The following is a 15561-nucleotide window of genomic DNA, read 5'->3' on the forward strand; positions in this document are numbered from 1 at the left end:
TATATATATATGCACACACCATGGAATTACATTTATACATATATTTACTCTACCACTTTTGCTCAGCTTTTCATTAAATTATTAACTATATGTCTCATGTGGATCAGCTTTCAATATTACACATTCTGCAAATTTCCTATGGGATATTTGTTAATGTTTCCTCAATTAATTGAAGACAGACACTTTAACATTTGTATCTGTGATTACCAAATAGGATTTCACGCTCAGTCTTATTTTAATGTGCTAATAGGTAACTAATACTTGAACATGGTGAATATTTTTATGTAACCATATTTATATACGTGCTTGTACTTTAGTATCTCTGTTTATATGTCAGTATTATCAACCAGATAACTGTATGTATATTCCTACCTACAGTACTTATTCTTTCTTACAATACAATTCTTAAAATACAATCATAGAAATAAAAAAATATATAAAAACTAAAATAATAAACTATTGTTTATACTGCTTTTTTAGTTTGCATCTACTTTGCGGCCTAGAAAAAAAAAAGACAAGATCAACAAGACAGAACTAAAGACTGATCAGGGGAAATGTACAAATGGGGAAAACACATTAACAGTGGAATCGCCTTGGCCGCCTCCAAGAAGTGGTTCCTTCTCCTATAGCTCTAGCCCAAGCCTCCTACCCAATTATAAAGGGAAACGATCAGCCAGTAGCCCCACCACCATGACAATTGACAGGAAAGAGATCTCTAAACGAGTGCGGCAATCTGTAGATAAAGAACTTGTAAAATACCGCAGACAGGTGGGTTTCACAGAGACCATTAAAGAGCCAGACAGTCCGGTATCCGTTTCTGATTCAGAATCTGGAGAAATGCAAGAATATGACATGGACAATGAGGAGAGAAAGCAGGTAAATGTAGCTTATTTCCACCCTTTTTTTTATACAAATCGTTTCAAGCAGAATATACTTTTAGTAAGGCTTTAAATAAATGTGTTTTAAATTAGATGACCTGTGGCCATAAGCTAACCAACACTAATTAACCCCGACAATGCCATTCATTCAGATTCAGAGTTAAATCCATACTAACTGCAGGCATACTCTGAAGTCTTTATGCCTTTTAGCTATTGTTTTCCGAAATCCGATGTTTTTATTACAATATTATGTAAGTCTTAATGTTGGCAGGACCTATAGAAAATGCTGCTAACAATGTAGTTTGCTCTTTTTATATAAATTGAACTTCCTGCTACAATTTTTAGATTTGACTTCTCAAAATAGTGTTATATTTTTTAAGTGATACCAAACTCAGGAGTTAAATCTTAAAAATGCTTACAAGTATCTTAACTATTAACAAAAATGTATCTTATCTGTGTATCACTCAGGTGTAGATCCTCCAATCATCTCTGAATTGGTGCTGACACTGTCCTTCCTTCTGGAGGGTGGCTACTTTTGTTCCCAATGGTCCCTATGTGTGTTGTAAAGTAGCTACCACTCCAAGTTTATTCCTGTAAAGGACTACAATCTCACATTTAGTTTACTAATTTGTATTGGCATTGTAGTCCATCACTGGAGCGGGCCAGGAGGGGTGTCTACTTTACAACACACACAGGGACCATGGGGAACAAAAGTAGCCACCCTCCAGAAGGAAGGACAGTGTCAGCATGAATTTAGAGATGATTTGAGGATCTACAGATGAATGATACACAAATAGGGTACATTTTTGTTAATAGTTAAAGTGACATTAAACCCTCAGATTTTTTAACATAAAACAATCCTGTAATGTGTGCCTTACTGTAATGCATGGCTGTTTCCCTTCTCTTTGCTGCTCTTCCTTTTAAATCTGTATCTGTTCTCATGCTCTGCAGAACTTCTGTTTTGCAGCAGACTGCCTTGTCTCAGGAATGGATACACGGTGTCTGTGTATAGGTTTGCCTTAATAAATATGATACATTTGGCAAAAACTGGATATTCTATACACATTGTTGATTGTAATTTATTGACTACCTTCCCAAGACCAGTGCCTGTTTTACCAATACATAGGAGCAAATACATGAACAGAAGTTAAAGCCAGTAAAATGTAAAGAATTACCATGCGGGTGACATTTTGATAAAATTCCTCATCTACATTTATTATGGCATTTTCCAGGTGGTTACAGTTCAGCATTAGTTTTTTTTTTACTATTATTTACATTTCACTGCATTTGTTAAAAAAAAACCTGTCTATAATGCTGTACAAATGCATTTGATAACAGTTATTTGGTTTCTTTAACCCATGGATAGATTGTAGATATTTTGTGGAGTGATCCTATAGCTCAAGATGGCTGCAAGTCAAATACAGTTCGTGGAGGAGGATGCTACTTTGGTCCTGATATAACTGAAAAAGTACTGAAAAAACATGGATTGCAAATGCTGATCCGCTCTCATGAATGTAAGCAAGAAGGATATGAGTTTTGCCACAACGGAAAGGTACATTGTTTGCATATAATTCGTAAGGCTTAAAAAGAAAGCAATATATTCTAGTTTGTATACATTTTATATATGTATTTCTCTCTCACTCTCCATATACAGTATGTGTATGTGGATAATCATGTTAGTTAATAAAATAACAGTCCAAAATACCTAAATGCTTGAATGAATGTGAGGGTTTATCTTTGGATGTCCACGTTACTGTCTGCAGGTTAGTAGTCAAAAGGGTTGTTGTATTTTAAAGAAAAAAAAGATGCTAAATGGGTGTGTGGGATGTGAGTTTGTTTGCCCAGATGGGCTTTAATACATGACAATGGATTCCCAGAACACTATCAATTGCTTGCCGCTTACATGCACTCGTTGTGTTGACATCAATAAGGCGGAGAAATCCTGTGCATGAACACTAGTGACCAGTCGGTACTGCACTACCATGCATGAGCAGGATCTCGCCTCCATATTGTGTTGTCAGAAATATGGTAGTGAGATCCTACACATGCGTGGTAGTGACTGGCCTGTTCTACCACTACAGATATGCCGAATCCTGCTGGCATATTTATGCCATTACAATTTTGAAGTAAGATTCAGCACAAGTACAGTAGCAACCTCAGAAGTAGTATGCTATTACGCACTGTCCTAAAATACAGGTGGCCGCAGTTGCTGGTAGCAAACATGGGTACCTAGTATTAGACAGGGTGTTCTTAGTGGCTTTATAGTGGCTGCTCTGTTATTATTGTTATAGAGTAGCTGTACACTGCAGCAAAGCATTACCCTCATACACCATGTATTGTATGTTGGTAGCCACAATGTGTATAAAGATTAATATGTTATTGGGATCTGCTCTGTTGTTAATGGTGATGGCCAATATGTAAGTATAGCACTGTAAATCTCAAACATGTTACAGGCTATGTGTTTTACAGACGTGTATTTGGCCTCAGGGTGCGTCAGTCTTCATTAATGTCTGCAGGATAACATATTTTAAGAATATGCTGTCACTACTGTGTGTGCAGGTTATTGGGGACCTTTTGGAATTTTATCAAAGACACTACCTGCACCAATGTGACACTCAGCACCAGCACAACCTTCTTCACGTCACTTCCTCACTCATCGCCGCTACATTGTTGTGCACTTCCTCAGTGAACGCCACTACAACATTGCATACTTTCTCACTCAGCGCTGTCACACTGACACTGAGTGCATATGAGAATTTTTGTTTCTGAAATGCAGACAAAACTACTTCATAAATTGCACATTGCATATTTCCAGTTTGGCAATTACATCAGCCTTTGTCACATTATATAGTACATCAGATTTTAAATCTTCCGACATAAATATATTTGTTGCTGTTTATTTTCTCAGGTTCTGACAATTTTTTCTGCATCTAATTACTACGAGGTTGGCAGTAACAAAGGAGCATATGTGAAACTGGGGCCTGACCTTGTGCCACATTTTGTGCAGTACCAAGCAAACAAAACTACGAACACTCTGACCATGAGGCAAAGGTACTGCTTCCCATATATACTGCATCGCACAGTTCTTCTCAGGGTCAGGGAAATTGTCAGCTCTGGGTCAATTCTTACAACTGTTTCTCTTTGTACTAGAGTGAGCACTGTGGAAGAATCCGCTCTGAGGGCCTTAAGGGAAAAACTATTTGCTCATAAATCTGTCCTCCTTAATGAATTTAAAAGATTTGACAAGAATCACCCTGGTAAGCCAAATATAAATATGTTATATTTTTATGTCTGGTATGAGCCCTGAGCCACAGTGACAGTGGCTCTTGACTGTTGGGAGCATGGCATATGTTTTTTTCCCAATATACGCCTTGCTTAGTCAAGGAATTGTTTTTATTAGTTTAAAAGTAAGGAAGGGGTGGGCTTGATCAAGTGGCAACCAATGGTAAATTCATGCAAAGGTCATACTCACCTCATCACTAGCGGACATCAAACCTGATACAGCCTACCCGATTCTCTGGCCCCCACCACCCGCTTTATATTGTCATTGTCACGGCTTTATTGGCAGGGTTTGACCTCGCCAGTGAGAATTGTAGCTGATCCATGCCCTCAGTGGTCCTTCAACGGCTGCCCCAAACTCATTATTTGTGACAGGCTTTGAAAATCACTGGTGGAGGTTTCTGGCACAGGCAAGCTTCTTTTTTTTATTTTGCAATTTTATCAATGGCTTTCTAATCAATCAAGTCTTCTTTTCACAATTAAAAGTGAGATTCCTTTCCATAACCACTGTTAAACTGTGCTTGAAGCTGTTGTCCTGTAAGACACTGTTGTAGCTTTATGTCTGCCAAACGTGTTATACCACTATGAACTATGGAAAGGTTCTTGTTAAGACCTGTGGAAACCTCCAGATGCTGGAGCTTTCAAAGCACAGGCTGTGCCAGATAGATGCAGAAGACGGATTTTAGGTTATCTCAAGACATAATTGCATTGTTTAACTCTTCTATGCAGGATATATTACATTAAATGACTGGGCAACTGCACTGGAGTCTGTCTTGAAACTAGGACTGCCATGGCGAATGCTCAGGCCGCAACTTGTCCGCAATGCTACAGACGGTCTGCTAAAATACAAAGAATGGTTTGATGAACTCTCTGTTTGCCAGCCAACCCGAGAGGTGAAGCTTTTAAATGTGTCTATGTAAAAATCAATATTAGAGATATCATATTAGACAAGATTTATATAGCGCCATCAGCTTGCGCAACACTTTTCAATATAAAGGGGTTACTGTTAAGGGGGTATTTTGGCTTCAAGAGCAGACAACATAAGTGTCACATACATACTGTTTTATCAAAATAATTAAATAAAATGTACTACATAATGTTTCAGATAAGGACTTTCTACTTTACCCTGACTTTCCCACTTCGCATACTGATTCTTGCCCAGTGAGTTAAACTACTAAGGGCAGTTGGTTAGCTTTATAGCAAGACAACTAGCATTTCCCAAAAGATCAGCATTGACAGCCCAATATTTTTCTCATGACATAATTACATTAAGCATTATGGAATAATTTATTATACGGTATGTACTAAATATCGCAATCAATGTAGTGGCACACACAGGGAAACTTTAAATCATATCTATGAGATGATGATTGCTGCAGATATAGACCCCCAACTATAAGTGTTTGGACATAAAGCACTTATATACAAGATATGCTGTGTTGTTATATTGGAATGTATATTGTCCTAATAGAATTCTTACAACTCCACTAATAGCTATATGTCTAATATAATTGCATAAGTTCTAGCATGAGGTAAGCAAAAAAAAAAGTATCTTCTTCCCTTTCCACAAATTGATGCGCTCCAGATTGATAACTCCTCCAGACATCTAGAATTGTGGTAAAAAATAATTTTGCAAATAAAGTTTATTTGTTGAAGAAAAACTCCAAGCACAAATATTCTTAACCCTTGCACTGCAAGAGTTAAGTGCTTATTTTTATCTAGGGACAACAAAAATAAAAAAAGTTATACTTACCTGAACCTCAGAGCCGCCTGGCTGCCAGACCAGCCCATGGAGCCTTGTTCCCCCTCCGCTTTGGCAGTCTAGGATCATGTAAGTCATCACGTCCTATACAGTGTATAGGACATGAGGATGCCAAGGGACATTCCATCGCTGAAATAGAAGAGGAGACGGGCTGCAGGGACCAGTCCAGCAGGCTCAAGGTTCAGGTGAGTATAACTTTATTTTTGCTGTCCCTAGATGAAAACAAGCTCTTAACCCTTGCAATGTGGGGTATCCCCAATGCAAGGGATAATAATATTTCTGGCCGGAGTTCTTCTTTAAAGCTAAATTAGTGCAGTTCTATGTTTATTAAACATATTTGTTTTGTTGTTTAATGCAACTAGTTTAAGTAACTGAATTTTATTTGGTCGGCAACTTGCATTCCTCTATACAGCACTTACAATGAGAGGGGCAAGGCAGGACTGGGGGCAAACCATGTGTAATTTAGGCTTATAAAAGGAACCTGCGGATAGGAAGAAAGAGCACAGAGAACGAGAATATGACCTCATCAGTCTGCTGCTGCTCTGACACTGTGCAGTCAGAAGGCTGGGGATGCGGCTCTATGTGGATAGAGGATACCACTGTACTTGACACCTTCAGGTGGCATCGTCCATCTGAAAGTATAGCAGGACAGTGTAAATGTCAGTATTGGAGATTGACATCTTCTTGGAGGTAAAACAGTTCACATATACAGTATGTTTATCTTATATGCCTTTTTTGTGTGTGAGCATTTACTTGTCGTCAATTCTTGTTTTTCAGTAGAATGTCTTTAAACCCAACATGTTAATTGTATAACTTTGCAGAATATACAGTCAAGTTTGTTAGAAGCTCTCTACAGAAACCGATCAGATTTGGAAACAATATTTAGGATAATAGACAGTGACAGCTCAGGTAAGTTCAGCTGAATTACATTGAAAATAGCATTAAACATTTACATTTTTTTTCCATCCTGTAGTAAGGTTCCAAAAATCACTATTGTAGCAAGCAAAAAAAAAATGTACCATACTAAACACAAGTAAATACAGAGATAGGGAAGGCAAAAAAAAAAAAATGATTAAAGTGACATTAAAGGTTTTTTTTTTTTTCTCGCGACCCCAGTGTTAGTGTCAGGACTGACCTTATATCATGTCTCTTAATCCGATCATCTTCTTCCTTACTGCCGTTTTTAGCGGTACCTCTAGCGCTGGTGCGGGTCTCCGATCCTGCGCTTACTCCTCTGTCCTCCTCTCCTCTGATGTCCCATGGAGTGTGTGCGGGTGCACGCTGCTCTATAGACTTACCTTGTGTCTCTCCTCGTCTCCCGGCCGAACATCTGAACTGTGCATGCGCCAGCCCCCAAGATCCCTTGCAGCCGCCCGAGACTCTTCAAATGTTCGGACGGGAGCGCTTGGCAAAGACACAGGTAAGCTCAAAACTATTTCAAAAGGTTTTTATTTTTTTGCATATATCTACTGCTTGCTAGCAGTAGATATATGCAAAAAAAATGTGAGGGTTTAATAACCCTTTAACAAGAAAGGTAATGCTTTGACAATGTTTTGTGCCTGCTCTACCTCTGTATTGTGTATATAACTCTGTCAATGTTTACAGAATATATAGGAAAACATGCTTTATATATTTGAAGATACATTCATATACTGTATATGAAGTAAGGTCATTTAACATACAAATATTACAAGAGGATTCTAGCTCACAATAAAACTAGGTATAAAATGATCTTCCTACATTGTAAGTGGACAGTAGATTGATCGACAAATAGAATTTACAATTTTACTGGCAATAAAAGCTTGGCTTTAGTTGGTACAGATTGATGTTACTTTAATTGTTCCAGGACATCAAATTCAGCCCCTAAACCTTAGAGCCCATTGACAATGCGTGTTGATGCAACGTGTTATCGTGCCTTAAGATGGATTTGGAATGGGCTGGGAGAGCATCTTAATGTAAAGACCTTACTTTTCTTAAAATGCAGTGCACAGCCTGTGTGTTGGGGCTCATTGCAGTGCAGATGCTTTGGTATGTCACTTGAAATGGATGGCACCGCAACAGCTTATGGTTCATGCATTATCATAGCGCATAAGTGTGAATTAAAGGAGAACTATGAGGTGAGTGATTTTCACTCATCCTCATAGTTCGAGCCGACGTGTGACAATGAAACTGTCACACATCGGCTCTATAGATCAGGAAGTGAGCGAACACATACCGTCACTCGCTCACTTTCCGATCATCTCCCTGCTCCCCTCTCCGTTCCCCAAGTGCTGACTGGAGGAACAGATAGGGGGGAGGGCACAGATGGCTCTGCCTCCAGATAGTCAGAGCCAGCTGTCACTCACACAGCTGGGTGGATCTCGACAACATTGACGGGATCCGTCCCGGCTACGGCGCTCTCAGTATATAGCGAGCTTTAGTAACTACCACAGTAGCTAAATTAGCTCTATGTGAATGAAATGTGACGTAAAGCCAAACCTTTGCATTAAATCCTCAAATTGTGTTACTTCAGTGCTAACACAGAGATCTTCATAGTGCAATAGTCCAATGATGCTCCCTCTAATGGGCCAGAGTAATGCAATTGCAAGGTAATCCAAAGACATCCTCCATGCGTCCTCTAGTGGACTGCACTAAAACATTTCTTCATGAAGTCAGTGGTCTGTGACCATCTTGTGCCCAGTGTAGCTCACACACCTCAAGAATGGCACTCAACTTCTTCCATGGATCTTAACTAGTGGCAGCCAGGCTACACAGTGCTTGTGTGATGAGGCGACATCCAGGGCTGATCTGGTGTCCTCACCTCACATCACTTACTCCATGGGTCCCAAGACAGCACTCATAGGTGAAAGTATATAGAAAATGTCAATAGTGTAAAAGCGCTTACATTTTATTAAACCAGTGAACAAATAAAAATCACACTCACAAATTAAAGGAGAACTATGAGGCGAGTGCTTTTCACTCACCTCATAGTTCTAGCCGACCTGTGACAATGAGACTGTCACAGGACGGCTCAGTAGATCGGGAGGTGAGCGAACACATACCGGCGTTCGCTCACTTCTCGATCCTGTCACGGCTCTCTGCCCTGACAGGGGAGGGACTGGATTCCCCCCTCCCCTGTCCGATCCTCCAGCGCTGACTGGGGGAACGGACGGAGGAGGGGGCGGGTACAGCTGGCTCTGCCTCTAGATAGGCAGAGCCAGCTGTCACTCACGCAGCTGGGCGGATCCAGACATAATTGTCTGGATCCGCTCCGGCTGCGGCGTCTCAGTATACCGCGAGCTACAGCTTGCGGTATACTGAGCTTTGGGTAACGGGAGGACGCTAGTTTGTGTCCTCCCGTTACCCTAAGGAGAACTATGGGGAAAGGCCCTAACCCCATAGTTCTCCTTAAGTGCACTTTCAACTTGTGTACATAAGATCACGCATATACCACACCGTATGTTAAAACCAGCGGTCCCAGCCTCATTGGACCTTCTGCTGATGTCACTTCCAACTCCAGTCATCAGTAAGAATCATCAAATAAGAAACGCAAGAGCTTCCATTGTGGATGTCATTCTGAAAATGCTTGTTTGTTGAATTTTATATTGGCCTAGTGGTTTCAATTTGAGTCCTTTAATCTGGAACAAGCATGTAGGTGAGGGAAGTCAGTAGTCCCAATCGGCACTAAGTATTTTCAAGGGAGAGGCAGCTAAATAGAATTTCTAGGACAGGTCAGAAGGGATATCTTCCATATTTCTCTTACCCGTACAGAAACAGCAAGTGTAAGCATGTTTTAACTCCTAATAATTGTATCCAATACTTAAAAATAAATGGTGTTAATATTTGTGATAACACTGCTTCACTTGAGAATGGCAAAAAAGCAGAAGCCCTGCTCGGTACCAACACTGAAATACAGGGAAAGTTTAAACTGTTTAGCTATTGGATATTAATAACTGTGTACAACCTAAATGACATACTCTTATATTTAACATAATTTTATCACAAAAACAATTAGGCATCACACTTGAAAATGCTCTAACTGTACTATAAAAACGGGACATTTCCTTATTTGTGTTTCAGGCCTCATTTCATTTGAGGAGTTTCATCACACTTGGAAGCTACTCAGCTCCCACTTAAACATAGATGTCAGTGATGAGGCCATCGCTAACATGGCGAGGAGCATAGATTTCAATAAAGATGGAAACATAGACATCAATGAGTTCCTGGAAGCCTTCCGATTAGCAGACAGACCCCACGCTGAAGATAAAGAGTCAGATTTGTAATACATGCTCCACTGCATGGAAGCCCTATGACAACAGTTCAGAGCTGCATAACAACCAAACACAATACAATCAGTTGACTCTATATATAAAAATGGTACAGTATTCTGTATGAAGAATAATTCCATGTGTACAGACTCATGATTTGTCAAACTCTTATCAGGACATTATGGAAATGTATTGTGTATGTATTTTGCTATAAATGTAAATATGAACAAATATAACTTGGATTTTACATATTATATAAATACATGCTATAGACATCAAAGGTAAAAAGAGTGCAAGTCCTTGATTGTAATCCATGATATGTTTCCTTCCTTCCATAACCTGACATATGATTTTCAAATTGGACCAAAAATACAAAACGAGTCTTCTTAAACCTGAACTCTGGGATTATCAAATATTGTCTAAATACAGGAGTCATGTGTATTCTTTATTTTATTCACAAATCAGAGATGCAGGAGCATCTATAAATCAAGACCAGTCACTGCTGCTTTCTCTCCTTGTGCAGGGTGACTGGTGGTGTATCCGCCCCCTCCTGTAGTTTGCTTTGAACGTAGTGGGTGGGCCTGCTGGGTCCCTCCTGCAGCTCTGCATAGGCTAAAGCTGGCCTATTTTTTTCGTTTAACCCACGGGCTGAACAAAAAAATAGGATTTTTGTACTCACCGTAAAATCCTTTTCTCTCCGTTCATTGAAGGACACAGGGCAACGGATCTCTGATCCGTTGCCCTGTGTCCTTCAATGAATGGGAGAGAAAAATAGCACAGATTTCTCCAGCAACGCTTCGAGCGCTGTAATTGAGGAATCCCTGTTTTTGTATTCTGATAGCGGCCGCTGGTAGAATTCCTGCACAGTTCATGCTAAGATTTTCCGACAGGCTCCTTCGATCAGCTGATTGAGAGATGCCGGCCGAAACGGTGCCAGCAGCGTACCGGATTGTGTGAATTTCGGCCAGTTCCTCAAGAAGCGGCCCGAAATTCGGTGTATGGCCACCTTAGGTACAGCACATTGAGGAAGTCACTGCTACTTTTATTGGGATTTGCAAAGCCATTTGGTGCAGACAAAGTTGATTGATATCCATGACTATAGGAATATATTTAAATTACTTTTGTTGTGCCTGGAGTTCAGCTTTAAAAACATACACTGTGCTACATAAAAACCTGTTGTTAGGGCAGTTCCATTTTACAGCGAAAGTTGCCTTTGTTGGCTCCTGCTTTCAGGCTAGGACACCTTCAAAGCACCTTCCACAATGACATGCTTGCCCTGGAACTAGCATTGCTTCTGGGAGTTGGGGAAATGGTAGACAACAGAACTTACAGGATTTCTTAAATAGAAGCACCAATGAAGAAAAGCTTCAAACAATATTAAAATAGATCACATTTATTGTACATTACATTCTAAAGTGTTCACCTATGAATATATATTCTTTTTTTATATAAGCCATGATATTAAAATGCCCTAAAGGCACCTTATCTCATATACATTATGCAGTGCAGATTTTCTAATGTCATGAAGGAAAAAGATGATCCTATATCTTCAGCCCGTTCTGAGGAAAAAAAAGAAACCTGTGGTGTGTGAAATGCAGAGACAGCCACTGTGGCCCGGCTGACTGAGAAAGCATGCAGAGCAAGAATGTCTGAGCTCCTAATCTGCATACCTGATCTGATCAGTATTACAGTCAGTGAATCAGCGTGTTAGCCAAGTATTTGACAAGAACAGCCTTTACGTTTCTCATGACCGTATTAACAGACACAGAAGTTCTCTTGCTAGGGGCCAAACTACTTGCATTTGCCATACCCCAATACTGACTCTAAAAGGGTCAATTTGCCCCAAGCCGAAAGGGCATTTTGAAAGCAACTCATTCATCCTGAGTTCATGGGCTCAACGACAAATGGCAACTAATATGAGGCATCTCGGTTTTCCTGTTGGATGTTTTAATCAGTATTTTAAAGTGAGGCAATATTACTTTTCAAGCAAAACAGCAAGCATGAAAAGTATTTGTGTGTCTGTATCTTGCACTAGGTCCCTCTCTACAGTGCAGTTAAATGCTTGTTTTGTCTAGAAGGATTGGAATAAGGCAAAATAATGAATTTCTTGCTCCGACACACTTCCTCCTCTTTGAAAGGAGCCCCTGGAGCCACTCCTCTTTGCTGCCCTACCTTTTCTGCTGCTCTCTGGAGGTCATCACATACAATTCAGGCCTGGTAATCCTCAATTTTACGTGAACACACCGAGGGCCTGCCCACATCCTGGAAGTGTCAGACAGCAGAGAATAGAGATAAATAGGGTAAGTAATTCACCTTATTCACCATCAGCTAAGGGTAACTGTTTCTCCAGCCCCAAGCTCAAAACATATTTTGCAACGCAATAGTCACTACTGGCTAACCAGAAGCAGAGAACTTGAATAAATAACCCTGCATCGGAGAACAAGTTGCACTTTAAAACGGTGGCCATACATTGTACGATTTCCATTTGAAATGTTCCTTTCTGCCACGAACCCTCGTTCGATTATACCTAGACATCTCCATCAAGCATAGTCAAATGTTGATTTCGTAAATCGTTCGGTAGCCAAACTAACCAACCAATTTTTGGCAAACTACGGAAATCATTTCTTTTTGCGCATGTGTTGTTTTTTGTTTGACAAACGAAAACCCCACTGATTCATCGATTATCGTTCGGTCAGAAAACATTTTTGCAACCTGACCGAAAGGAAAATTCACAATATCAAAAACAAAAATCGGAGATGTGCCATCAGCTGTTCGATTTTCGTTCGAAAGACTGTTCGTGCACAATTTACGAATGAAAATCAAACAATGTGTGGCCACCTAAAAGGAGAACTATGAGGTGAGTGAAAATCACTAATCCTCATAGTTCGAGCCGATGTGCGACAAACTGTCACAGGTCGGCTCAATAGATCGGGAAGTGAGCAAACACATACCGTCGCTCACTCACTTCTTGTTCCTGTCCCTGCAGAGAGCAGTGACTGTTCACTCACAGCTCCCTCAGGGATCCCCCCCTCCTCGCTCCGATCCTCCAGCGCTGACTGGCGGAACGGATGGGGGAGGGGACGGGTACAGCTGGCTCTGCCTCTAGATAGGCAGAGCCAGCTGTCAATCACGCAGCTGGGTGGATCTCGACAGTAATGTCAGGATCCGTCGCGGCTGCGGCAGTCTCAGTATACCGTGAGCTGTAGCTCATGGTATACTGAGCTTTGGGTCACGGGAGGACACTAGTTTGTGTCCTGCCGTGACCCTCAGGAGAACTATGGGGAAAAGCACTGACCCCATAGTTCTCCTTTAAGTTTTTGGCCCTTACCATTTGTTTAGTAAGAGTAATTACAATTACTACACGCTTTTACTGATAGTCACAACAGAGGTACTAATGACTGCTATGAGTAATCCTTCACATATGTGAGAAGTAAACCAAACAAAGGCTTGTATGAATTTGAGGTTTGACTGCTAGAAGGGATAACATAAGGTCATTCAGCTATCTTGCATCATAATACTCTGATAGATGGATTTCATCTAGGGATAAGGCCATACTGCTGTAAACCTAAAAACAGTGCTGGGAAAGACTGAAATGTTACCTCAAGCTCTATGTAGACTTCCGGAAAAAGCAGGTCACCAAATCACATGAACAAGGAATGACATTGTTGGGGCATTCTGTATGCAAAGCACTGCTGACATCTAGGCAAGTGAAAACAAAATAATTTCTGGAGGTTTTTAGAAAACCCTAACTGCCTGTAGATTAAGAGCCAATTCACACAAGCCGCTGAGATAAACGCACAGTGGCTGGTGCGCCTTGCCCGACACAGTACCTACGCACTGATCCCAGCACATCACACTGTCTTTTTGTAGAACTTAATTGAAATGTCGCAAGTGACATTTCATTCAGTTCTACGGACACATCGGGGGAGCGACATGGCTTGATCCACGGCATGCTGTACTTTTCTTCAGCGCACACCACCATGTTCCCATCACAACGTGGTGTGAGCCGTGACACAGACTATGCATTGGAGCTGCGCTGGCTGTTTCTAGCACAGCCCCAAAAAAGAAAAAAAATGTCATTTTTTATAACATTATACAAAATTGCCTGTCTAGCAATTGTATGTTTAAGATGTTAATGAAAGCAGTTTTTGTCCCAAAAAAATAAATGCACCACACACCTGCAGCAGTTTCTAATACCCTACTGTTACAATTGAATCTCTCGCTATTCTAACAGGCAAATCTTCAACACTTCAAACAAATGTCGAAGCTTGCCACTGACTCCCATACATTCCTACTAGCTCATCAATATGCTGGCCAATAAGAATGTGCACGAGGCATTAATGGGCAGGAAAGTATATTTTTTTTACTTTTAGTGCAGAAGCTTGTCCTGTCAGAACCACCAGCCAGGCATTAAGTTTTAGAGGCTGCTTTCGTTCTAAAGTTAAAATGAGCATTTTGTTATTTCTTACATCATGAATGACTTCAGAATGCTCAATGTACTGAGGCAGGTGGCCATCGCCAATAATGCAAGTAACATCTAATCCCTCTAATATCTTATGGAGCTTCATATGCTTAACACAGAAGGGGACATTAAAATAAAAAAATAGAAACATTCAACATCTGTGGCAAAAAAAAATAAAAAAAAACATCCAAGAGTACATAAGAAAAATATTTATTCATTCTGCATAGATCCCAATAAGATCCAATATTTAATATCAAGAATAAAAAATGTAAAGGTAATGTAAATTGTTTTTATAGTGCTGGATGTTTTCTTTTGCATACCCCTAGCTGCTGTATTTGTCACATTTCAGTGTCACCAGTACTCCAATATGCTGTGGAGGTAAATCTCTATGTCAGCTACCTTCAAAAGATCACTTACTTTAGGTTCCCTGCCATTAACTGCAGTGTACACACTTAACAAAATTCAGTGTCTGAATACTTGACATTTTACTCAAAAAACACATTTTCTGGCGTTATCTGTGAAAACAGAAGAGAGGAAGTGATCTATAGGTGTGTACGGTAACGTTTAATTGCAGCCAACTGGCCTGGAGCCATTCAAATGTTGTGTGGTCCACACTGTAGATGGAAATGAGATCAGTGCTTTTTCACAGGTCAGCTGAACATTCCTCCTCGTATGTGAACATTATCAATCAACCCTTGTTCAATCAGCTTGATGTCTTCAAGATCATCCTTGATTATAGTAATTAAATGGCTCAGTCCTTCCTGTTGTTGTTTTAAGTGCTGGGGATAAAAGGAGAAATTGCGCATTGGAATTAACACATTATATAAATCAACTCCTCCCCCTTCCTACTAATTTTAGGAATATATAGATACAGGTACCAATTAAGTCACAGCGGAGGGGGGAGGGGGGGGGGGAGAGGAGGGAATTTAGATG

At 40.3% G+C, this 15561-nt stretch overlaps 2 protein-coding genes across 3 annotated transcripts in view; one reads left to right on the plus strand and one right to left on the minus strand.

The window, feature by feature from the left end:
• PPEF2 (protein phosphatase with EF-hand domain 2) overlaps positions 1 to 10181 on the plus strand; it is a 31587-nt gene extending 21406 nt beyond the window's left edge. The window contains exons 11-17 of the mRNA XM_018553549.1: positions 481 to 876; positions 2245 to 2430; positions 3787 to 3929; positions 4029 to 4135; positions 4887 to 5050; positions 6741 to 6828; positions 9979 to 10181. Coding sequence (XP_018409051.1) covers positions 481 to 876; positions 2245 to 2430; positions 3787 to 3929; positions 4029 to 4135; positions 4887 to 5050; positions 6741 to 6828; positions 9979 to 10181 — 1287 coding nt within the window. The remainder of the gene's footprint in view (positions 1 to 480; positions 877 to 2244; positions 2431 to 3786; positions 3930 to 4028; positions 4136 to 4886; positions 5051 to 6740; positions 6829 to 9978) is intronic.
• Positions 10182 to 15065: 4884 nt separating this feature from the next.
• Positions 15066 to 15561, minus strand: part of NUP54 (nucleoporin 54) — a 26532-nt gene continuing 26036 nt past the window's right edge. For both annotated transcript variants that reach the window (XM_018553575.1, XM_018553574.1), the window contains one exon: positions 15066 to 15407. In XM_018553575.1, the coding sequence (XP_018409077.1) occupies positions 15279 to 15407 (129 nt within the window). In that variant the 3' untranslated portion in view covers positions 15066 to 15278. The remainder of the gene's footprint in view (positions 15408 to 15561) is intronic.

Source organism: Nanorana parkeri, unplaced genomic scaffold (assembly GCF_000935625.1).
Source record: "Nanorana parkeri isolate BGI_ZX_2015 unplaced genomic scaffold, ASM93562v1 scaffold124, whole genome shotgun sequence".
Lineage (NCBI taxonomy): Eukaryota > Metazoa > Chordata > Amphibia > Anura > Dicroglossidae > Nanorana > Nanorana parkeri.